The following is a 26,070-nucleotide window of genomic DNA, read 5'->3' on the forward strand; positions in this document are numbered from 1 at the left end:
AATTCTTCCGCCGCCTTCGCCTCCGTGCCTACTTTCACAACCAAGACTCCCGTCCACCCTCTGACGACCCCTTCTCCCGCCTCCAACGCACCCCATCCACCTGGACACCCCGTGCTGGCCTCCTACCCGCCCTCGACCTCTTTATAGCCAACTGCCGCCGTGACATCAACCGACTCAACCTGTCCACCCCTCTCACCCACTCCAACCTCTCACCCTCAGAACGTGCAGCCCTCCACTCCCTCCGCTCCAATCCCAACCTCACCATCAAACCCGCAGACAAGGGAGGCGCGGTGGTAGTTTGGCGCACTGACCTGTATACCGCTGAGGCCAAACGCCAGCTCGCGGACGCCTCCTCTTATCGCCCCCTTGACCACGACCCCACCTCCCACCACCAAACCATCATCTCCCAGACCATCCAGGACCTCATCACCTCAGGGGATCTCCCATCCACCGCCTCCAACCTCATAGTCCCACAACCCCGCACCGCCCGTTTCTACCTCCTGCCCAAAATCCACAAACCTGACTGCCCCGGCCGACCCATTGTCTCAGCCTGCTCCTGCCCCACCGAACTCATCTCCCAATACCTCGACACGGTCCTGTCCCCTTTAGTCCAAGAACTCCCCACCTACGTTCGGGACACCACCCACGCCCTCCACCTACTCCAGGATTTTCGCTTCCCCTGTCCCCAACGCCTTATTTTCACGATGGACATCCAGTCCCTGTACACCTCCATCCCCCATCACGAAGGACTCAAAGCCCTCCGCTTCTTCCTTTCCCGCCGCACCAACCAGTACCCTTCCACTGACACCCTCCTTCGACTGACTGAACTGGTCCTCACCCTGAATAACTTCTCTTTTCAATCCTCCCACTTCCTCCAAACTAAAGGAGTTGCCATGGGCACCCGCATGGGCCCCAGCTATGCCTGCCTCTTCGTAGGATATGTGGAACAGTCCATCTTCCGCAACTACACTGGCACCACCCCCCACCTTTTCCTCCGCTACATCGATGACTGTATCGGCGCTGCCTCGTGCTCCCACGAGGAGGTTGAACAGTTCATCAACTTTACTAACACCTTCCATCCCGACCTGAAATTCACCTGGACTGTCTCAGACTCCTCCCTCCCCTTCCTAGACCTTTCCATTTCTATCTCGGGCGACCGACTCAACACAGACATCTATTATAAACCGACTGACTCCCACAGCTACCTGGACTACACCTCCTCCCACCCTGCCCCCTGTAAAAACGCCATCCCATATTCCCAATTCCTTCGTCTCCGCCGCATCTGCTCCCAGGAGGACCAATTCCAATACCGTACAGCCCAGATGGCCTCCTTCTTCAAGGACCGCAGATTCCCCCCAGACGTGATCGACGATGCCCTCCACCGCATCTCCTCCACTCCCCGCTCCTCCGCCCTTGAGCCCCGCTCCTCCAACCGCCACCAAGACAGAACCCCACTGGTTCTCACCTACCACCCCACCAACCTGCGCATACAACGTATCATCCGCCGCCATTTCCGCCACCTCCAAACGGACCCCACCACCAAGGATATATTTCCCTCCCCTCCCCTATCAGCGTTCCGCAAGGACCACTCCCTTCGTGACTCCCTTGTCAGATCCACACCCCCCACCAACCCAACCTCCACCCCGGCACCTTCCCCTGCAACCGCAGGAAATGTAAAACTTGCGCCCACACCTCCACACTCACTTCCCTCCAAGGCCCCAAGGGATCCTTCCATATCCGCCACAAGTTCACCTGTACCTCCACACACATCATCTATTGCATCCGCTGCACCCGATGTGGCCTCCTCTATATTGGTGAGACAGGCCGCTTACTTGCGGAACGCTTCAGAGAACACCTCTGGGCCGCCCGAACCAACCAACCCAATCACCCCGTGGCTCAACACTTTAACTCCCCCTCCCACTCCACCGAGGACATGCAGGTCCTTGGACTCCTCCACCGGCAGAACACAACTACACGACGGCTGGAGGAGGAGCGCCTCATCTTCCGCCTGGGAACCCTCCAACCACAAGGTATGAATTTAGATTTCTCCAGTTTCCTCATTTCCCCTCCCCCCACCTTGTCTCAGTCGGTTCCCTCAACTCAGCACCGCCCTCCTAACCTGCAATCCTCTTCCTGACCTCTCCGCCCCCACCCCACTCCGGCCTATCACCCTCACCTTGACCTCCTTCCACCTATCCCACCTCCATCGCCCCTCCCCCTAGTCCCTCCTCCCTACCTTTTATCTTAGCCTGCTTGGCTCTCTCTCTCTTATTCCTGATGAAGGGCTTATGCTCGAAACGTCGAATTCTCTATTCCTGAGATGCTGCCTGGCCTGCTGTGCTTTGACCAGCAACACATTTGCAACAGTATGGAGACAGGCCAACAAGGGGTGAGGCCAGATTGGATTTGGAACTGGGTAATGAGCCCGGCCAGGTGCTAGACTTGGAGGTAGGCGAGCACTTTGGTGATAGTGACCACAATTTGGTTATGTTTACTTTAGTGATGGAAAGGGATAGGTATATACTGCAGGGCACAGGTTATAGCTGGGGAAAGGCAATTATGATGCGATTAGGCACAATTTAGGAAGCATAGGATGGGGAAGGAAACTGCAGGGGATGGGCACAATTGAAATGTGGAGCTTTTTCAAAGAACAGCTACTGCGTGTCCTTGATATGTACCTGTACATATGTACAAGTATGTACCTGTCAGGCAGGGAGCAAGTGGTTTATGAAGGAAGCTGAATCTCTCTTCAAGAGGTAGAAGAAGGCATATGTTAGGATGAGATGTTAAGGCTTAGTCAAGATGCTTGAGAGTTACAGATTAGCCAGGAAAGACCTGAAGAGAGAACTAAGAAGAGCCAGGAGGGGACATGAGAAGTCATTGGCAGGTAGGATCAAGGAAAACCCTCAGGCTTTCTATAGGTATATCAGGAATAAAAGAATGACTAGAGTAAGATTAGGGCCAATCAAGGACAGTAGTGGGAAGTTGTGCGTAGAGTCTGAGGGGACAGGAGAAATGAATATTTTTTGTCAGTATTCACACTGGAAAAAGACAATGTTGTCAAGGAGAATACTGAGATACAGGCTACAAGACTAGAAGGGATGGGATTGAGGCTCATAAGGAGGAGGTGTTAGCAATTCTGGAAAGCATAAAAATAGGGAAGTCCCCGGTAGGGCCAGATGGGATTGATCCTCGGATTCTCTTGGATCCAGGGAGGAGATTGCGGAGCCTCTGGCTTTGATCTTTATGTCATCATTGTCTACAGGAATAGTGCCAGAAGACTGGAGGATAACAAATGTTGTCTCCTTGCTCAAGAAGGGGAGTAGAGACAACCCTGGTAATTATAGACCAGTGAGCCTTACTTTGGTTGTGGGTAAAGTGTATTTTTAGATTAGATTAGATTACTTACAGTGTGGAAACAGGCCCTTCAGCCCAACAAGTCCACACCGACCCGCCGAAGCGTAACCCACCCATTCCCCTACATTTACCTAACACTACGGGCAATTTAGCATGGCCAATTCACCTGGCCCGCACATCTTTGGACTGTGGGAGGAAACCGGAGCATCTGGAGGAAACCCACGCAGACACGGGGAGAACGTGCAAACTCCACACAGTCAGTCGCCTGAGTTGGGAAAGGTTATAAGAGATAGGATTTATCATCATCTAGAAAAGAATAATTTGATTAGAGATAGTCAGCACGGTTTTGTGAAAGGTAGGCCATGCCTCACAAACCTTACTGAGTTCTTTGAGAAGGTGAAAAACAGGTCGATGAGGGTAAAGCAGTCGATGTGGTGTATATGGATTTCAGCAAGGCGTTCGATAAGGTTCCCCTCAGTAGGCTATTGTGCAAAATGCAGAGGAATGGGATTGTGGGAGATACAGCAGTTTGGATCAATAATTGGCTTGCTGAAAGAAGACAGGGTGGTGGTTGATGGGAAATATTCATCTTGGAATTCATTAGTGGGGTACCACAAGGATCTGTTTTGCGTCTACTATTGTTTGTCATTTATATAAATGATCTAGATGTGGGCATAGAAGACTGGGTTAGTAAATTTGCAGACTACACTAAGTTCGGTGGAGTTGTGGGTAGCGATGAAGGATGTTGTAGGTTACAGGGAGACATAGATAAGCTGCAGAGCTGGGCTGAAAGGTGGCAAATGGAGTTTAATGCAGAAAAGTGTGAGGTGATTCACTTTGGAAGGGGTAACAGGAATACAGAGTACTGGGCTAATGGCAAGATTCTTGGTAGTGTAGATGAGCAGAGAGATCTGTGTCCAGGTATCGATCCTTGAAAGTTGCCACTCAGGTTGACAGGGTTGTCAAGAAGGCACACAGTGTTTTAGGTTTTATTAATAGAGGGATTGAGGTTTGAAACCATGTGCATTGGTGATTGGAGGAATGGTTTGGGATTGGTGTACTGGGGATTGGGGGGAATGGTTTGGGATTGGTGTATTGGGGACTGGAGGAATGGATTGGGATTGGTGTACTGGGGATTGGGGGGAATGGTTTGGGATTGGTGTATTGGGGATTGGGGGAATGGTTTGGGATTGGTGTACTGGGGATTGGAGGAATGGTTTGGGATTGGTGTACTGGGGATTGGGGGGAATGGTTTGGGATTGGTGTATTGGGGATTGGGGGAATGGTTTGGGATTGGTGTACTGGGGATTGGAGGAATAGTTTGGGATTGGTGTATTAGGGGTTGGAGGTATGGTTTGGGATTGGTGTACTGGGGATTGGAGGAATAGTTTGGGATTGGTTTACTGGGGATTGGAGGTATGGTTTGGGATTGGTGTATTGGGGTTTGGAGGTATAGTTTGATTGGTTTATTGGGGGTTGGAGAAATAGTTTGGGATTGGTGTACCGGGGGTTGGAGGTATGGGGCTGATCCCAGTCAGGTCACAGCTATGGGGCCTACAGTAGACAGCACATGGATAACTGCTGAGGGACACACTCTTCCTGAACCATCTGTGCGGCTGTGACATTGTTTGATCGTTTGCACCAATCCACTTACTTTGTGTTGTCCTACTCTGAATGTTGGACCCCCGAGTTCCCGAAAGGGCTCCGTTAGCAACGGCAGCCGGGCGGGGGGGTCTGTCTTCCCCCCCTCAGCAACCAGCCTGTAGCTCGCTGGTCTGGCTGCAAGATGATGGAGTCTGCACACTGCCATAAGGATGGCCCTGTGTCCATGGTCAGAAACCAGCCAGGAATTGGAACACCTTTCAGTGTTGGTGATGGAGGGACACAAAACCCAGGGGAGGTCTGCTACATGATGAATGTCACCTTTCAGTCATCCTGGACTCCCTCTCACTGTACACCCAGCAATGAGTGTTTGATCAGCGCGCATTTGAGTAGCTGCTGCTGGCATAATGGGCTAAATGGCCTCCTGCTGTGCTGTAACACTTCTGTGATATAAGTGTTTATGGTTTGTTAGCAAGGGAGGGGTGAGGAATGTTATAAAATGTCTGAAGGATAGCTGAAGAAGGCGATGGTGCCAAATGGGGATTCACACCGAGAAAGTGAGTCTACCTTCAACATCCAGGCACTGTGGTGGGCTGGACGACCACAGGAGGTTGTACATACATTCCAGAATCGCAGGTCCTGTTAGCTTGTAGCCGGGAAAGCACTGATAACGTAACACTGATCCCACAGGGAACGGGGTCAGAGAGTCGGACACATTGATGTAACTGTGAGGAAACACCTGTGGCTTCAAACAACCTGCACACAAACAAATTCACAAGAAAACAGGGTCAGTAATCTGTCAGGAAATCCAGTCTGGTGATCCGACTCACCAAAGGGACCGGGTCCCCATGGAAACCCAGACCCCAGTGGAACTCTGTCTGCGGGTAACCCTGTCCTGAGCGAAACCTAGACCGTGACACCCAGACCCAATGACACCCAGTCCCAATCCCACCCAGTCCCAATCACACCAAGTCCCAATGACGCCCTGTCCCAATCACACCCAGTCCCAATGACGCCCTGTCCCAATCACACCCAATCCCAATGACGCCCTGTCCCAATCCCACCCAGTTCCAATCACACCGAGTCCCAATGACGCCCTGTCCCAATCACACCCAGTCCCAATGACGCCCTGTCCCAATCACACCCAGTCCCAATGACACCGAGTCCCAATGACGCCCTGTCCCAATCACACCCAGTCCCAATGACGCCCTGTCCCAATCACACCCAGTCCCAATGACGCCGAGTCCCAATGACGCCCTGTCCCAATCACACCCAGTCCCAATGACGCCCTGTCCCAATGACGCCGAGTCCCAATGACGCCGAGTCCCAATGACGCCCTGTCCCAATCACACCCAGTCCCAATCATACCCAGTCCCAATCACACCCAGTCCCAATCACATCCAGTCCCAATGACGCCCTGTCCCAATCACACCGAGTCCCAAAGACGCCCTGTCCCAATGACGCCCGGTCCCAATGACGCCCAGTCCCAATCACATCCGGTCCCAATGACCACCCAGTCCCAAAGACACCCAGTCCCAATGACGCCCTGTCCCAATCACATCCAGTCCCAATGACACCCTTTCCCAGTGACACCCAGTCCCAATGACACTCTGTCGCAATGAAACCCTGTCCAAATGATACCTTGTCGCCAGAGCAACCCAGTACCCTGGGTAACCCAGTCCCCAGGGTAACCCTGACCCCAGGGTAACCCTGACCCCAGGATAATGCAGTCCCCAGGGTAATCAGGTCCCCAGGTAACTCTGTTCTCAGGCTAACCCAGTCCCCAGGGTAACCCTGACTCCAGCGTAACCCAGTCCCCAGGGTAACCCTGACCCCAGGGTAACCCTGACTCCAGCGTAACCCAGTCCCCAGGGTAACCCTGACTCGAAGGTAACCCAGTCCCCAGGATAACCCAGTCCCCATGGCAATCCAGACCCCTGGGTAGCCCAGACCCCAGGGTAACCCAGTTTCCAGGAAAACCCTGACCCCAGGTTAACCCTGTCCCCAGGGTAACCCTGACCTCAGCGTAACCCAGTCCCCAGGGTAACCCTGTCCCCAGGTTAACCCTGACCTCAGGGTAACCCAGTCCCCAGGGTAACCCTGAACCCAGAGTAACCCTGACCCCAGGGTAACCCAGTCCCCAGGGTAACCCTGACCCCAGGGTAACCCAGACCCCAGGGTAACCCAGTCCCCAGAGTAACCCAGTCCCCAGGGTAACCCAGTCCCCAGAGTAACCCTGACCCCAGGGTAACCCAGTACCCAGGGTAACCCAGTCCCCAGAGTAACCCTGACCCCAGGGTAACCCGGTCCCCAGGGTAACCCTGACCCCAGGGTAACCCAGTCCCCAGGGTAACCCAGTCCTCAGAGTAACCCTGACCCCAGGGTAACACGGTCCCCAGGGTAACCCGGTCCCCAGGGTAACCCTGACACCAGGGTAACCCTGACACCAGGGTAACCCAGTCCCCAGGGTAACCCAGACCCCAGGGTAACCCAGTCCCCAGGGTAACCCTGACCCCAGGGTAACCCTGACCCCAAGGTAACCCAGTCCCCAGAGTAACCCAGTCCCCAGGGTGACCCAGTCTCCATGTTAACCCAGTCCCCAGGGTAACCCAGTCTCCATGTTAACCCAGTCCCCAGGGTAACCCAGACCCCAGGGTAACCCTTGTGGGAGATTAGAAATGTAGTTTTTGTAGAAGGGTGAGGGGGGTGTAGTGGGGGGAAGGGAAGGGGAACATTATACAAACAGTTGCAGAATTCTTGTCGCATGTAGCATGTAACATACTTAAGGCTAAGACTTTAATGAATATAGAGGGTCTTTTAAAGTAATTAGTTTTAAGCTAGGAAATAACTTTAAAGGGTTGTAGCTGACCACAAAAAGAAGCAGCTGGGGCATTTCACAATAAAGCTTACAGTATGATAAGAGAAACTGGATAAAAGAACAAGCTGTCACAAACAAGGAACAAAGAATGCAGACAAGGACAGCAGGACGGCCAGATCAGGAAATAACTAACAAGTGAGTTGATATGATGATAGGATGGGGAAAGGGAGGCTTTATTCCGCAACTTGTAAACTGAATAAGAATGCTTTAATGTGTTGTTTTCGCACGATTTCTGCTTGATTGCAGAAGCGTCTGGTTCTTGCAAGACTGTAATAAATTGTTCTTGTTTCCAAGGCTTTGTCTCAGGCTGATTGATTTGTGAGCGTCTTCTGTTTCTCACAATTGGCGGCTGTCCGGGATCCAAAACTCCGACCACACTCTTGGGACAACGGGGGAGGTGCACCTCGCCGATTTCGGTGATCTCCGACTCCCTTGCTTGTCGTTCGCGGTTTGGGCGCGTACGATCCGGACTGGGAGACCCTGGAAACAAGGCGGGGAGACGCGGCGGATTCGGTCGGGCAACTCTTGTACACAAGACCCGGGTAGGGAAAGGTCTTAAAGGATATATCCGGGTGACCGGGGGGCCAGCGGTATTTGCTGCGGGACGGGGCGCACCAAAATGACCAAGTAATTCTGTGCACAGACCAAGGTAAGAAAAGAGACCTTTGAGTATTGACTTGGTGGTCGGGACGTATGAAAGTATGGGGAATTGGCGATTATAAAATTAAGCATCTGTCAATGGAAAACAGCCTGTGTCAGATGGGCTAGTAGCTGAAGTGCTACCGAAGATGCACTTTGTAACTAACTTATGGCCAGACATCCAGAAAAATATTCAAAAGCTAGAGGAGTCGTTGCGGGAAGCTCAAAGTGTCTGTGAGAGTGTGTGTGTGTGTGTGTGTGTGTGTGTCCGTGTGAGTGTGTGAGTGTGTGTGTGTGTGTGTGTGTGTGTGTGTGTCCGTGTGAGTGTGTGTGTGTGTGTGTGTGTGTGTGTGTGAGAGAGAGAGAGAGAGAAAGAGCTGTACAGCTGGCAGAAAGTTGAACCCTTTGTGATTCGGTTTGAATGTACATTTGTTTGTTGGTGATTAAATGTTTGTGCTTTGTTCCCTGGAGCTCGAGATCCGGGACTGTTTTGAATCTGATTTTTATTATGGGAACTTAACATGATTTCTTTTAAGGTTAAGGATTCTATAGAGATTATGAAAAAAAAATGATAACTCCTGTTCTTTTTACAGCACATGACTGCCTTACTATCAGTTTCTAACTAATCTCTTTTATCCTTACATAAAAGTGATTTATGGAGGACAGTTGAAGTCTCAAAAAGCATATAATTGGTCAGATTAATTGGATGAGTGCGGTGTCTAGTCAGGACCCTGAAGGGGGTGTGGAAGAAGGTGACTCCGGACCTCATTAAGATTAGCAACAATGGGAGGCACGAGGAGTTGCCTAGGTAACGATCGAGCTGTAAATAACGTTAAAAGGGAATATATTCCGCCCGACAGTCCTTTGGGGAGAATGTTGGGTAATTGGGAACACAACTCCCGGACGCGGGAGAAAGATCAGGCTACAATGATAAACTATTGTTGTTTTGTCTGGACTAGAGAAAGTATTAAGGTGCCTGGTATCTTTGGCCCAAGTATGAGTCCGATGAGGATTGGCTGTGTCAAGATCGAAATATATATGTCAATCGGAAAGAACCGTACAGTCAAAAGGAGTCCGAGTATGCGGCTTGTTGGATAGGGAGCGTGGGAGTATAATATTATGTCCCATGAATACGGAGGAATCAGGGAAAGAACAGAAAAAGAATGAACAAGGGAAGCCACAATGGGATCCCTAAACGTGTTTGCCGCACCCATATACTACTTCCTGGAACGAGCCTACGGCTCCCGAAGTACAATCGAATCCAGACTCAGAAAGGGGAACGGACTCTGAACTAAAAGATACAGAACCTGGGGGGTGGGGGGCGGGGGCAGAGTCACTCGAGTCCCCACACGTAAAGGAGGGGCAGAGATCATGGAATATGTAAAGTTATGTCCCTTACGAGAGGCTCCCATTGGGGAAGGTACAATCGCTCCCCTAACCAGCAGTGAAGTCAGGGTCTTTAAAAAGGAAATAAAAAGTTTAATAGAGGATCCGGATGGACTAACCGAACAATTAGAGCAATTCCTAGGGCCTAATTTACACACCTGGGGAAAACTGATGGCAATTTTAGGAACGTTATTTTCAGGGGAAGAACGGGGTATGATTAGGAGAGCGGCTTTACAGGAATGGGAAAGAAGCTCCCAGTTGGGGAAGAAGGGGCCCCAGCAGAACAGAAATTCCCAAATGTTGACCCTCATCGGGAAAATAATGACGGAGAAGATAGGAAGTCAATGCAGGATCTACGAGAAATGGGAATATTAGGAATTAAAGAGGCGGCACCTAGATCACAAAACTTTGTTAAGGCCTTTGAAGTATGAAAGAAAAGGATGAAACCCCTTCTGCATTTCTTAAAAGGCTCAAGGAGGCCACAAGGAAGTATTCGGGAATGGATCCCGATAATCCGATAGCACAGGGACTCTTAAAGGTCCAGTTTGTAACTATATCATGGCCGGACATACAAAAGAAATTACAGAACTTAGATGGATGGAGTGAAAGACAGATGGAAGAACTGTTATGTGAGGCACAGAAAGTGTATGTGAAAAGGGAAGACGAGAAGCAGAAACAGAAAGCCGAAATAATGGTGGTGGCAGTAGAAGAAATAACAAAAAGGAGGATGGGATCAAGGGATAACAGGAAGGGTCGGGGAGGACATGAAAGACAAGGGTCTGACACCCAAGAAAGGAGGCAACAGGCAGGGTGTTACCATTGCGGGAAAGTGGGGCATTTTAAACGGGAATGCCCAGAATTAGCAGGAGAAAGGGAAGCCGTTTCCCTAATGACCTTAGATGATGATTGGGGGAGTCAGGGGTTCCTTCCTCCTGAGACCCACCAGGAATCCTTGATAAATTTAAAGGTGGGACTGGAAGGGGAGGAGGCAGTATTTTTGGTGGACACAGGAGCGGCACGATCATCCCTAATTTTTGGACCTACCGGTGTTAAATTGACTAATGAGGTTTCTGGAGTAAAAGGCGAATTCTTGGTGCCTATTTTTGAACCAACTGTAATTAGAAGGAATGATGAGGAAGTGATAGGACAATTACTATATATTCCTGACATTGGAAGTAATCTATTAGGCAGGGATTTGATTATATTGCTGGGCTTAAACATTGGGGTGGAGGATAGTGCAGTAGCTGTAATAGTGGCTAAGACAACCCAAGGAAGATGGATCCTCCCGGATGGAAAGGAGTTATTAAGTAAACCAGTCATGAGAGACATCCTAACCACCTTGCACCAAGGCAGTCATTGGGGTTCCCAGGCTAGGTGTGACATAGTGTTAAGGAAGTACGGATGTAAAGCAGGTATATGCAGGATGCCCGACTTGCCAAAAGGGATTAATAAGAAAATAACGAGAGAGGGGCCAAGAGGTGGAAGAAACCCTGGGGTAAGATCTTTTCAAAGAATACAGATAGATTACACAGAATTACCCCCAATAGGGAAACAAAAGTACTTATTAGTCCTAATGGATCACCTAACTGAGCGGGTGGAGGCATTTCCAAGCTACCTCGAAGGGAGTAGTGAAAACTCTTTTAGAACATATAATTCCTCAATATGGAGTGGTGGGAAGTATAGATTCAGACCGAGGTAGCCATTTTACCTCTAAGATCCCGAGAGAAGTAATGGTGGGATTAGAGATCTCTTGGGAATTCCACACTCCTTGGGACCCGCCTTCCTCTGGACGGGTGGAACGAATGAATGAAACCTTAAAGAAGCAATTGTCTAGGCTAGTCCTAGAGACTCGATTACCATGGACAAAATGTTTACCTATCACATTGCTACGCATTAGGACTACGCCTAGATGTGATATTGGCCTCTCTCCTTATGAGATCATGTTTGGATTACCTTTCTTGGGTGGAAGAGGGGAATTACCAACTGTAGAGTTCAATGATAAGATTTTAAAGAACTATATTGTGGCGCTCGGCTCTTCTTTGTCTGTCCTTAGGAAGAAGGGTCTGTTGACCCAGACACCTCCACTTGGGTTCGCAGTACATCAGACACAACCGGGTGATTGGGTCCTGATAAAGACCTGGAAAGATACCAAACTGCACCCAAGCTGGGAGGGACCGTTCGTAACCCTCCTGACTACTGAAACAGCCGTCCGAACTGCTGAAAAAGGATGGAGTCATCACACTCATGTTAAGGGCCCGGTGGACGCTCCTTCCCCTTCAGCAGCGTGACAGGCTAACGACCCTTCAGAACAGGATGGCTCTGGATTATATTCTAGCAGAGAAAGATGGTACCTGTGCACTAACTGGAGAGGAATATTGTACGTACATACCTGAGGTCTCCTCTAACATTACTAATATCTCCAAACATGTGCGAGACAAAATCGCCAAGATAAGGGAGGCCAGTAATAGGTACTGGAATGAAAAAGGATGGGAACGGGGGAATTGGGGATTGACTGGTTAGGGAAGGTGGTTAGTCAATCTAACCATCTATGGATTATTGATATTAGTGGGTCTGGTGGTAAGGTTCAATGTCCTAAAATGAGTCGACTGATGACATCCCTTGGGGAAGGAACCCAAGTAAATCATCAGATACTTTTACAATCAGCAGGTGATATGCAACAAAGAGAAAGTCAAAGAATGCTTCTAGAGTTCGAGGGATGAACAACACAAATGTAAAATGTAAGATTGTGAAGCTCATCGCCAGAAGGCGTAAGAGGGCAGAACATTAGAAAATGACTTAAAGGAGACTTAATAAATGCAGAAACAACAGTTAGAGAAAAAGAAAAAGGGGGAATTGTGGGAGATTAGAAATGTAGTTTTTGCAGATGGATGAGGGGAGTGTAGTGGGGGGAAGGGAAGGGGAACATTATACAGACAGTCGCGGAATTCTTGTCGCATGTAGCATGTAGCATACTTAAGGCTAAGACTTTAATGAATATAGAGGGTCTTTTAAAGAAAATAGTTTTAAGCTAGGAAATAACTTTAAAGGGTTGTAGCTGACCACAACAAGAAGCAGCTGGGGCATTTCACAATAAAGCTTACAGTATGAGAAGAAAAACTGGATAAAAGAACAGGCTATAACAAACAAGGTACAAAGAATGCAGACAAGGACAGCAGGACAGCCAGATAAGAAAATAACTAACAAGTGAGGTAGTCGGCTTATGATAGGATGGGAAAAGGGAGGCTTGATTCCACAACTTGTAAACTGAATAAGAATGACTTAATGTGTTGTTTTCGCATGATTTCTGCTTGATTGCAGAAGCGTCCGGTTCTTGCAAGGCTGTAATAAATTGTTTCTGGCTTAGTGGTGCTGGAAGAGCACAGCCATTCAGGCAGAATCTGGTTTCCAGCATCTGCAGTCATTGTTTTTACCTAGTTGATTTTAACCCTACTGTGAATCCCCTTGTAAGGATTCCTGCCTTGAAGAACTTTTCCTCCTCTCTCTACAAGAATCTCAGGGAGTCTCTCTCCCACTGCAACTCCCAGGTCATTTCCTCCTCCCTGACCTATCACCTTCATCCCATCCCACATTCACCTATTGTACTCTATGCTACTCTCTCCCCACCCCCACCCTCCTCTAGCTTATCTCTCCACGCTTCAGGCTCTCTGCCTTTATTCCTGATGAAGGGCTTTTGCCCGAAACGTTGATTTCGCTGCACTTTGGATGCTTCCTGAACTGCTGTGCTCTTCCAGCACCACTGATCCAGAATCTGGTTTCCAGCATCTGCAGTCATTGTTTTTACCCAGGAATAAATTGTTCTTGTTTCCAAGGCTTTCTCTCAGACTGATTGATTTGTGAGTGAGTTCTGTTTCTCACACCCTGACCCCAGGTCAACCCTGACCCCAGGGTAACCCTGACCCCAGGGTAACCCTGACCCCAGTGTAACCCAGACCCCAGGGTAACCCAGTTCCCAGGTTAACCCTGACTCCAGGGCAACCCAGACGCCAGGGTAACCCCAGACGCCAGGGTAACCCAGACCCCAGGGTAACCCAGACCCCCAGGGTAACCCAGACCCCCAGGGTAACCCTGACCCCAGGGTAACCCAGACCCCAGGGTAACCCAGACCCCCAGGGTAACCCTGACCCCAGGGTAACCCTGACCCCAGTGTAACCCAGACCCCAGGGTACCCCAGTCTCCAGGGTACCCCAGTCCCCAGGGTAACCCAGACCCCAGGGTAACCCAGACCCCCAGGGTACCCCTGTCCCCAGTGTAACCCTGTCCCCAGGGTAACCCAGACCCCAGGGTAACCCAGACCTCAGGGTAACCCAGTCCCCAGGGTAACCCAGACCCCAGGGTAACCCAGTCCCCAGGGTAACCCAGACCCCAGGGTACCCCAGTCCCCAGGGTAACCCTGACCCCAGGGTAACCCAGACCCCAGGGTAACCCAGACCCCAGGGTAACCCTTTCCCAGACTAACCCAGTCCCCAGGGTACCCCAATCCCCAGGGTAACCCAGACCCCAGGGTAACCCTTTCCCAGACTAACCCAGTCTGCCAGGCATCAGGTCCCCAGGAAAAGTCAGTTTGTTGGGAGCTGGGTCCCGACGAATAAGGGAAACTTAGTAAAACTGGAGAATGAGGATTCTGGTCCACTTTATCTTGTAAAAGTCAAAATGAATTTCCAGTATGACCAATATGTTCATTTCTGAGTATTACTGTTTATTTTTAACTTTTTGTTTCTTTCCCAGTCTATTAAGGAACTGAGTTGCCATGCAAACCCAGTCCCCTGCTTCAAGCAGGTCTCTACGGGATTTCCTGCATCCTTTCTCTGGTATTCTCTGGCATTCCGCCCCACCCACCACCCCCAACCACTCCCCACCCCCCCCTTGCCCTAGTTTGTGCTGTAATATTAGTTAAACTGCAGCCCTGGTTCCAGGCTGCAATAAACTGTTACTGCTGTCTCCACCTGACTAACTCTACCTTCCTTAGCGAGCTCTTCTCAAATTTCCAAGTTCCTGGATTTAATTGTTTTGACCCCAAGATGACACATTATGACTCAGAGACATTGCTATGACGCTTGGATGTAAAACTGGCCGGTTTACAACTCTCCCTGGGCCACTGGCCCCATCATAAACCCCTCACCGAGTCCCCTACTGGTTTTTCAGGTTCAGCAAGTTCCCTGTAAGTTCTACACCATCCTGACTTGGAATTAACTCAGCCTCTTTGGAGAAAGAATGTCATCTGACATTTCACTTTCACTTAATAAGCAGTCACCGTGAAAACTGGAATGTGGTGTCGGGTTGAAACTGAAGACATGCTCAGCTGAGAAATGGAAATAGCAGTTTGTTACTGAATCACTGGGTGTGTTAACAAGGATGCTGAGCTGAAAATGTGTTGCTGGAAAAGCGCAGCAGGTCAGGCAGCATCCAAGGAGCAGGAGAATAGACGTTTCGGGCATGAGCCCTTCTTCAGGAATTCCTGAAGAAGGGGCTCATGCCCAAAACATCGAATCTCCTGCTCCTTGGATGCTGCCTGACCTGCGCTTTTCCAACAACACATTTTCAGCTCCGCTCTCCAGCATCTGCAGTCCTCACCTTCTCCTGTGTGAGCAAGGATGTCAAGTTTCCAATTCCTAATGCTGTGAAACTGAAGATGGTGGGAGGCAGGGTTTGTCACTGGTGAAACGGTAAACTAATCACAGAACTGAGTAAAGACAAGTAAGGTTCAGAAATCTGTTGTGTGAATGCTCCAAACCTCACCAGAGGGAGGCAGACAGGACAGGTTTTAACAGTACTGAAGGCACAGTTTGAAATGTCTATGAAGAAATAGTTGAAAAGTTCCCGCAAAAAAGGTCAGAGTTAGAGGACAGGATATAACTAAAGTGATGGACCCCACAGAGGGGAACCGAAAGCATGTCCAGCATGTGGAAATCAGTGTTCAACTGCGAGATGCTCCATCACTTTACTCACAAGGGCTTAGTTAGAAAGAAGCAAAGCCAGCCTAAAAAGTAAGGCCGCTAAAGAGATGTCAGATAACAATACCGACAAATCACTCGACACCATTGAACAGATTGGCATTGTCAAGTTTAAAGCTGAGGAATGGTTTGTGATTGTTAGAATGCTGACTACAGAAGGAGTTCTGAAGAAGGGTTACACCCGAAATGTTGACTCCTCCACCTCCTGACGCTGCCTGGCTTGCTGTGCTCTCCCAGCCTCCTGCCTGGCTTGCTGTGCTCTCCCAGCCTCCTGCCTGGCTTGCTGTGCTCTCCCAGCCTCCTGCCTGGCTTGCTGTGCTCTCCCAGCCTCCTGCCTGGCGGGTTTGGGTTCCAGCATCTGCAGTTTTTTTTGTCTGACTGCAGAAAGAGAACTTCAAACGACTGTGAACTGTCAAACACAGGCACTTTCCACAACATCACGGACATGTCGGGAAAGACTGAATTAACTGGGCTTGGACTGGCTGGAGTGGGGAAGAATGGCAAACATATAAAATCCTGACGGGACTGACAGGCAAGTCCAGAACTAAAGGCCACAGTCTTAAGAATAAGGGGTAAGCTATTTAGGACTGAGATGAGGAAGATTTTCTTCACTGAGAGAATTGTGAAAAATTGGAATTCTCTCCCACAGGAAGCTGTTGGGGTCAGTTCATTCAATATATTCAAGAGGGAGCTAGATGTAGCCCTTGGGGCTAAAAGGATCAAAGGGTATGGAGAGAAAGCGGGAATGGGATACTGAGATTCCATGATCAGCCATGATCCTATTGAATGGGGATGAGGGCTCGAAGGGCCGAATGGCCCACTCCTGCACCTATCATTTATATTTCTGTGTTTTGAAGACATGTGCAAGTTATCAGGATAGTGACCTTGAAAATGGAGAGCTCGCGGGTAAGGTGGAGACTAAACAGTGGAACAAAACTCAGCCGAAGAGGAAAGCCTGAGCTGAGAGGCCAGGGCAGTGGGAAGAACAATGATGTGGAGGTGAAGTGAAACCCATTCAGCTCAGCTGAAAGAAGTCTAAAGCTTGGGGTTGGTCATTCACACACCAGGCAAACTTTGTAGCATCTCACAGACCCATTGGCTGCTGAACAGGTCTTCGAGGTCTTCCTGGTCAACATCATTTTGAATCAGATGAGAATGGGAAACCAAAGAAAGACAAGGTGGAGGAGCTGAGAAAGAAAGGAATATTCCAGAAGGTGACCTATCCTACAGACCGGATTAAGAGTGTACTGGCAGTGATAGAAATCTGGGGAGCTGTGACTGTGGATCTAAAGGATCTCAATAAGGCTTGGAAGAGATCTCAATACACGGGGCCAACTTAGAATCCCTCAGTATGGAAACAGACCCGTCAGCCCACAAGTCCACATCACCCATACCCTTACCCTATATTTACCCCTGACTAATACACCTAGTCTACATATCCCTGAATATTATGGGCAATTTAGCGTGGCCAATTTACCTAACCTTTGGATTGTGGGAGGAAACCGGAGCACCCGGAGGGAACCCACACAGACACGGGGAAAACGTGCAAACTCCACACAGAAGTTGCCCAAGGGTGGAATCAAACCTGGGTCCCTGGCGCTGTGCTAACTCCATAACAAACCAAATATCTTTATTCCTTTGAAACCAAGAATTTTGTTATTCATTCATGGGACACGGGAATTGCTGCCTGGACTAACATCTATTGCCTGTACGTTCGTTGCCCTTGAAGTGGTGGGGGGTGAGCTGCCTTCCTGAACCGCTGCAGTCCACCTGCTGTAGGTTGACCCTCAATGTCCTTAGGGAGGGAGTTCCGGGATTTTGACCCAGCGCCTCTGAAATGAATGGCACAATGCACAACAAATTCTGCAATAACTCGTAACTCTCCAAATGTTGCAGGAGATAATGGAAGAATGGTGTGAAAGCATCAAGGTCACACCTGGCGCTACAGAGAACAAGTGACAGCATAAATGGCATATTGGACAAAGAAATTAGAGTAATTCTTCATAAGGAGATGAGAAAAGAAATGCTGAAGTGAATTGATACAAGCCATAGAGAGCTACAGCACAGAAAGAGGCCATTCAACCCATCTTGCTTGTACCAGTCAAAAACAATTACCTAACCATTCTCATAAGCCAATACAGCCATATGGTACATAGGTGTACAAACAGCCCTGTGTGTCCCTGTCAATGAGTTACTGAAGGCTAACTTGCAGGTACAGCATACAAGGGGAGGCAGAGTAACAATAAGGCCATAGGGCAGAGGAGAAGAAGGAGGGCCATTCAGCCCATCGAATCTGCGCCACCATTCAATGGGATCACGACTGATCTGATCATCCCGAACTCCACTTTCCTGCCTTTTCCCCAGGCACCCTTGATTCCCTGACTGATCAAACATCTGTCTCCCTCAGTCCTGAACATGGCTCTGTCCAAAAGTCTTCCATGTTAATGAATTCCTACAGACTTGTTACACTCAGAGAGAAGAAATTCCTCCCCATCTTCCTCTTAAATGTGTGACCCCTTATTCTGAGGTGGTACCCTCTAGACCCAGACCTTCCCACAACAACCTTTCCCCACCCTGTTGGGTCAAGTCCTCTTAGAATTTTGAAGGGATTTTCTTACAAAGGGCAGTTGAGCAGGCTGGGCCTGTACTCATTAAGGTTATCTGTCATTCTTCTGAATTCCAATGAGTACAGGTCCAACCTACTCAACTGCTCTTTGTAAGAAAATCCCTTCATACCCAGGATCAACCTGGTCAACCATCTCTGGACTGCCTCCAATGCCAGTGCATCTTTCCTCAGATAACTGACCCAAAACTGTTCACAGCTGGGATCTGACTAGTTCCTCGCATGGTTTTAGCAAAACACCCACAGTTTTATACTTCATTCCCTCTGACATAAAGGCCAACTTTCCACTTGCTTTCCTTATTAACCATTCACCTTGGATCACAGCTTTTTGTGATTCATGCACAAGAATTCTCCAAATCTGAAACTAAAGACGGAAATTGCTGGAGAAACTCAGCAGGTCTGGCAACATCTGTGGAGAGAGAAAAAGAGTTAACATTTGAGTCTGCTGACTCCTCATCAGAATTCCCCAAATCTGTCTGTGCTGTAGCTTTCTGCAGTCTCTCCCCATTTAAATAATATTCAGCTCCTCTATTCTTACTGCCAAGTGTATAACCTCACACTTCCTGCATTATAGTCCTTCTGCCAAGATTTTGCCCATTCACTAAACATAGAAACATAGAAGATAGGAGCAAGAGCAGGCCATTTGGCCCTTCGAACTTACTCTGCCATTCATCACAATCATGGCTGATTGTCCTACACAGTAGCCCAATCCTGCTTTCTCCCAATAACGTTTGATCCCATTCATACCAACTGCTGTATCTAGCTACCCCTTGAATACAGTAAAGATTTTGGCATCAGCTACTTCCTGTGGGAATTAATTCGCAAGCCCACCACTCTTTGGGTGAAGTAATGTCTCCTCATCACCATCCTAAATGGTCCACCCCGAATCCTCAAACTGTGAACTCTGGTTCTGGATGTACCCACCCATCGGGAACATCCTTTCTGCATCTACCCTCTCTAGTCCTGTTAGAAATTTATAAGTCTTTGAGATCCTCCGCCTCCTCCTCCACTCCCACCCCCCCCCATTCATCTGAACTCCAGTGAAAACAATCCTAACCTCATCCATCTCTCCTCCTACGTAAGTCCTGCTGTTCCCAGAATCAGCCTGGAAAACCTTCCCTTGACAGCAAGAGCATCCTTCCTCACAAAAGACAACCAAAACTACACACAATATTCTAGGTGTGGCCTCACCAAGGCCCTGTATAACTGTAGCAACACATCCCTGCTCCTGTACTCGAAACGTCTCGCAATGAAGGCCAACAAGCTATTTGCTGCCTTTATGTCTGCTGCACCTACATACCTGCCTTCAGCGACTGGTGCACAAAGACACCCAGGTCCCACTTCACACTTCCCTGTTGCAATTTACTGCCATTCAGATAGTAATCTGCCACCTTGTTTTTGTTTCCAAAGTGAAAGGCCTCACATGTATCTAAATTATAACACATCTGATTTGCCCACTCAGCCAACGGGTGCAGATCATGCTGAAGGATCTCAGCATCCCTGTCACAGTTCACCTCCCACCCAACTTAGTATCATTTGCAAACTTTGAGATGTTACATTTCGTTCCCTCATCCAAATCATTAATATACATTGTGAATCCCTGCAGCAACCCACTAGACACTGCCTGCCAATTTGAAAAGGGCCCATTAATTTCCACTCTTTGCTCTCTGTCCACCAGTTTCTATCCATCTCAATACACTCCCCCAATCCTATGGGCTTTCATCTTGCACAATAATCTCTTATGCAGGATTTTGTCAAAAGCTCTCTGAATGTCTAAATATACCACATCGACTGGCTCCCCCATGTCAACTCTACGAGTTACATCTTCAGAGAATTCCAACTGATTTCTCAAGCATCATTTCTCCTTCATAAATCCACGCTGACTTTGTCTGGTCGTGCCACTGTTTTCTCAATGCTCTGCTGTAAAGTCCATGATTATGGATTTGAGAATTTTCCCCAATACCGGTGTTAGGCTTATTGGTCTATAATTCCCTGGTTTCTCTCTTTTTGAATATTGATGTAACATCAGCTATTCTCCAATCTGCAGGGACTCTTCCAGAGTCTAGAGAATCCTGGAAGGTGACCACCAATCTATCCACTATTTCTACAGCCACTTCCTTAAGTACTCTGAGAAGTAAATTATCAGGCCTTGGGGATTTATCCACCTTAAATCCCATCAATTTTCCCAGCACTATTTCTCTATGATAGTGATCTCCCTCAGTTCTTCCCTCTCACTAAATCTTTATTTCTCTGACATTTCTGGTTTCTGATTTGTATCCAGTTTTGAGAAGACAGAACCAAAATAGCAGGAGCCCTGACAGATATTTTTGTGACATCCTTAAATACAGGTACAGTGCCAGAGGACTGGAGGGTAGCTCATGTTGTCCCCCCGTACAAGAAAGGTAGTAGGGATATTCCAGGGAACTACAGACCAGTGAGCCTGATGGCGGTGGTGGGAAAGTTGCTGGAGAAGGTACTGAGGGATAGGATTAATTTATTAGATTAGATTAGATTACTTACAGTGTGGAAACAGGCCCTTCGGCCCAACAAGTCCACACCGATCCGCCGAAGCGCAACCCACCCATACCCCTACATTTACCCCTTTACCTAACACTACGGGCAATTTAGCATGGCCAATTCACCTGACCCGCACATCTTTGGACTGTGGGAGGAAACCGGAGCACCTGGAGGAAAGAATGGGCTTATCAGTGATAGGCAATATTGTTTCATGCGGGGGAGATTGTGCCTTACCAACTTAATAGAGTTCTTCGAGGAAGTGACCAAAGTGAGAGGTGGAAAGTTTAAGGGGGATACACGCGGCAAGTACTTCACACAGAGGGTGGTGGGCGTTTGGAATGTGTTGCTAGCAGAGGTGGTAGAGGCAGGCGCGGTAGATTCATTTAAGATGCGTCGGGACAGATGCATGAGTAGGTGGGGAGCAGAGGGACACAGATGCTTAGGAATTGGGTGACAGGTTTAGACAGTACATTTGGATAGCTCAGGCTTGGAGGGGCCGAAGGGCCTGTTCCTGGGCTGTAAGTTTTCTTTGTTCTTATCTATTCAGTTACACAGCCATTTCTTTGTCTCCTATTATACACTCCCCCATTTCTGTCTGTAGGGGACCTACATTTATCTTCACCAATCTTGTTCACTTCATGTACCAATAGAAACTCTTCGTGTCAGACTTCACGTTCCCTGCAAGCAGCCTTTCGGGCTGTATTTTCCCGTCTTCATCAATCCTTTGGTCCTTCTTTGTTGAATTCCGAACTGTTCCCAGTCCTCAGCCCCATTGCTTTTCTTGGCCAATCTCGATGCTTCTTCCTCAGATTGGATACAATCGCTAATTCCCTTTGTAATCCATGGATTGGCCCTCTTACCCATCATGCCTTTGTGTCGGACAGGCATAAACAGTTGTTACAGCTCCCCCTTGCAATACTTGAATGTTTCTCATTGCCTATCCACTTGAAGTAATTCTCTCAAGTCTATCAAGGCTAACTCAAGCTTCATATCTTCACAGGTTTTCCTTTATTTAGATGCAGCACCCTAGTCTCCCAATCAACGACCTCACTCTCCATCTGGATGTTATGGTCACTCATCCCCAAGGGGTGTCACACAGCTAGATTGGCAATGATTCCGCTCTCATTATACAGTACCCAGCCTAAGGTGGCCTGCTCACTGGTTGGTTCCTTCACATATTGCTCAAGAAAACCATCCCATATACACTCCAGGAATTCCTCCTCTATGATATTGTGGCTAATTTGATCAGTCCAATCTATGTGCAGATTAAAATCACCTATGATCACCAATATTCCCTTATCATCTGCATCTCTAATTCCCTGTTCAGTGCCATTGCCACCATCACCGCTGCAGTTTGAGGGTCTGTATATGATACCCACTAATGTTTTATGCGCCTTGGTATTTCTCAACTCTTTCCATACAGACTCTACATTGCCAGAGCTCATATCCTTTCTCACTAATGCGTTAATTTCCTCTTTATCCAGCAATGTCACTCCACCACCTTTTCCTTTTTGCCTGAATACCCCGGGATTAGATTAGATTAGACTTACAGTGTGGAAACAGGCCCTTCGGCCCAACAAGTCCACACCAACCCGCCGAAGCGCAACCCACCCATACCCCTACATTTACCCCTACCTAACACTACGGACAATTTAGCATGGCCAATTCACCTGACCCGCACATCTTTGGACTGTGGGAGGAAACCGGAGCACCCGGAGGAAACCCACGCAGACACGGGGAGAATGTGCAAACTCCACACAGTCAGTCGCCCGAGTCGGGAATTGAACCCGGGTCTCAGGCGCTGTGAGGCAGCAGTGCTAACCACTGTGCCACCGTGCCGCCCACTAATGTTCAGTGGATGTTCAGTTCCCATCCACATTCACCCTGTAACTGTGCCTCCCTGGTCCCAATTATATCGTACCTGTTTACATCTATCTGTACGATTACGTCAACCACTTTAGTTTGAATGCTTCACGCAGTTAGATATAAAGCTTTTAAATTTGTTCCACTGGTAAATTTCCCTACCTTTTTCTAATTCCTTTGATAAACCGGTCTACTTCCCTCTGCAGATTCTTTGTGTCACCCTCACCATTCTCCTTCCCACTTATCTACAGACTTAGTTATAGTACATTCACTTTCCTCACCCAAGCCATGAATCCAGATTGTAAATAATGCTGGCCCCCAGCACTAATCCTTGTTGCACTCCACCTATTATAGTTTGCCATCCTGAAAATGCCCCCTTTATCCCAATTTTCCACTTTGTATTAGTTAGCTAATTTGTTATCCATGTGGGTATATTGCCTCAAGCACCATGGGCTCTTATCTTACTAAGGCACCTAATGTGTGGTACCTTATCAAACGAAAATCTGAATAGATTACATCCAGTGTTTCCCCTTTATCTATCCTGCCTGTTACCTCATCAAAGAATTCCAGGAAGTTTGTCAGGCCCACTTTCCCCCTATCACGTCTCTGCCCTTATTCACAACTGCCATTCTCTTCGGTCACCACGTTATCGTTCCCTCTGCCATGCACCTCCACAGATACTCAAACTGTTCATCATCACAACATTGCCAGCTCTCGGCATTGGCTAGAGATCTCAGCAGGCTCTTCAAAACTGGAGGTGGGGAGCGTCTTAATCACAGTTCCTCCCAGGATTATTTTTTAGATTAGATTCCCTACAGTGTGGAAACCGGCCCTTCGGCCCAACCAGTCCACACCGACCCTCTGAAGAGTAACCCACTCTGACCCACCTCCCTCTGCTAATGCACCTAACACTATGGGCAATTTAGCATGGCCAATTCACCCAACCTGCACATCTTTTGGACTGTGGGAGGAAACCGGAGCACCCGGAGGAAACCCACGCAGTCACGGGGAGAATGTGCAAACTCCACACAGTCAGTCGCCCGAGGCGGGAATTGAACCCAGGTCTCTGGCGCTATGAGGCAGCAGTGCTAACCACTGTGCCACCGTGCCGCCCCTTCGGGGGGGAGGGGGCTTCACATGAATTGGGATGAGGAGCTGCTGGCTGCCATTCTGTTCACCCCAAACCCCCAGCCCCAGCTCCCAGAGGATAACTGGATTGTGCCTCTGGGCATGGCCCACATACAGCAGACAGGCCCCACTGACATGGCAGAGGTCTCTCGTCACCTGATAGATGGCATACATACCTTGGCAGGTGGGCAGGTTGTCCCAAATCCCATCATCTGGGCACAGAGTTACCATGTTTTCCATATCTGGGTAACGGATCTGGAATCCTCGGTGACAGCTGACAGTGAGCTGGTCACCAGGCCGGTAGGTGTTGTTGTACACATCGGCATCTTCAATGTACGGCACAGGGCACACCGTCACTTCAAGGTGAAGAAACAGGTGGTCAGAATCATGGAAGCAAAGGCTTGACCCACCCTGCCTTCCACTCTCTCCTTGGTGTTCATCCTCTCTCCTGATTAGTTCAGCTTCACCCTCGGCTCAAACTCTGCAAAGGTCAGCTCATCTCTCACACGGCAGACCCAACTCATGCATGGGCAGGGAGTGATGCCACGCTGGGCAGGGAGTCACAGTGAATAGAGACCGCCTTCAGGACAAACAAGGTCAGAGTTAAACTAAGCAAAGCAAAAGAGAGGGAGGAAAAACTGAGGTAGAATCCAATCAAATGGAAAGAGAAACATTAGGAAGTAAACAGCAAAAAGAAATATTTGTTTAGGTCCATTCAAAAATGGATGAAACTTGGATTGGTCTAATGTTTGCAAAAGACCTATCTCTGTGTGTGATAGCATGAATGTGTATGTTGTGTGTCAGCCTGTGTTTTGGGGCATTTGTTGTCTGTATGCCAGTAGGTTATGTTGGTGAATGCATTAGCATGTGTGCATATGTACCTGTGTGTGGGTGTGCATTAAGATGTGTGAGTGTGCAGAGTGTGTGTGGGTGTCTGCGTAGGGGTGTGTGTAGGTGCACATGTGGACAGACAGACAGACACACACACGCACACACATACTCACGCTCACGCACACTCATGCTCACACACACCTTTGTCGTTATTGAGGAAGATATAAATAATATCCCAGAATCAGGGGGACATTGGCGAACGAGGAATGAGTGTAAGTAAACCTTGGTAAGAGGATTGTGCTGCAGCAATGGGACTGAACGTTTATAATTCCCCAGGAGCTAACATTCCTCCTCTCAGAATGGTGAAAGAGGTCCCTATGGGGATCATGGATTCATTGATGGTCATCTTCCAAAACTATATAGATTCTGGAGTGGTTCCTGCAGGTTGGAAAAATATCAAATATCATTATGCTATTTGAGAAGGGAGTGAAAGGGAACATGAGGAACTATTAGCCACAGTGGCTGGGAAGATGCTCAAATCTATAACTAATCTGATAAATAGATGGATAATAATGATCTGACTGGATATAGTCAGCAGGTGATTGTGTTGGAAGACACAGTGCAATTTGTTTGAGGATATTACAAACAGCATTGATAAAGGGAAGTCAATGGACATAGTATACTTGGATTTTCAGAACATTTTCAATAAAGGCTTCCCAAAGAGATGGAAACACATTGTGTCATGAGGGAGGTGGAAAGCAGCTTCAGGAGAATTTGGCCAGACTTAGTGAATGGAGGAGAAGATGGCAGATAGAATACCATGTGGAAATATGTCAGGCAGAAGAACCAGGTGTTCCAAGTATTGTTTAAATGCTGAGGGATTGGATAGTGGAGATGGGAAACTATACCTGAGTATCCCTGTCTATGATTCACTGAAGGCCAACGTACAGATACAATATACAAGGGGAGGCAAGGGCCAACAAACAATAAGATCATAAGATGTGGCAGCTGAACTGGGCCATTCAGCCCATTGAGTCTGGTCCACCATTCAATGAGATCTCGGCTGATCTTCAACTCCACGGGATATAGATAAGTTGCAGAGCTGGGCGGAAATGTGGCAAATGGAATTCAATGTAACTAAGTGCGAAGTCGTTCACTTTGGTAGGAATAACAAGATGATGGATTACTGGGCTAATGGTAGGCTACTTGGTAGTGTGGATGAGCAGAGGGATCTTGGTGTCCATGTACACAGAGCTCTGAAAGTTGCCACCCAG

General features: G+C 48.4%; 1 protein-coding gene across 1 annotated transcript in view; it reads right to left on the minus strand.

The window, feature by feature from the left end:
• The window catches only part of susd4 (sushi domain containing 4), a 69,865-nt gene that overhangs the window by 16,038 nt on the left and 27,757 nt on the right, over positions 1 to 26,070 (minus strand). Inside the window, exons 5-6 of the mRNA XM_060854385.1 lie at positions 24,142 to 24,321; positions 5,527 to 5,715 (exon numbers count right to left, since the gene is read on the minus strand). Of these exons, the coding sequence (XP_060710368.1) occupies positions 5,527 to 5,715; positions 24,142 to 24,321 (369 nt within the window). The remainder of the gene's footprint in view (positions 1 to 5,526; positions 5,716 to 24,141; positions 24,322 to 26,070) is intronic.

Source organism: Hemiscyllium ocellatum, chromosome 3 (assembly GCF_020745735.1).
Source record: "Hemiscyllium ocellatum isolate sHemOce1 chromosome 3, sHemOce1.pat.X.cur, whole genome shotgun sequence".
Taxonomy (NCBI): Eukaryota; Metazoa; Chordata; class Chondrichthyes; order Orectolobiformes; family Hemiscylliidae; genus Hemiscyllium; species Hemiscyllium ocellatum.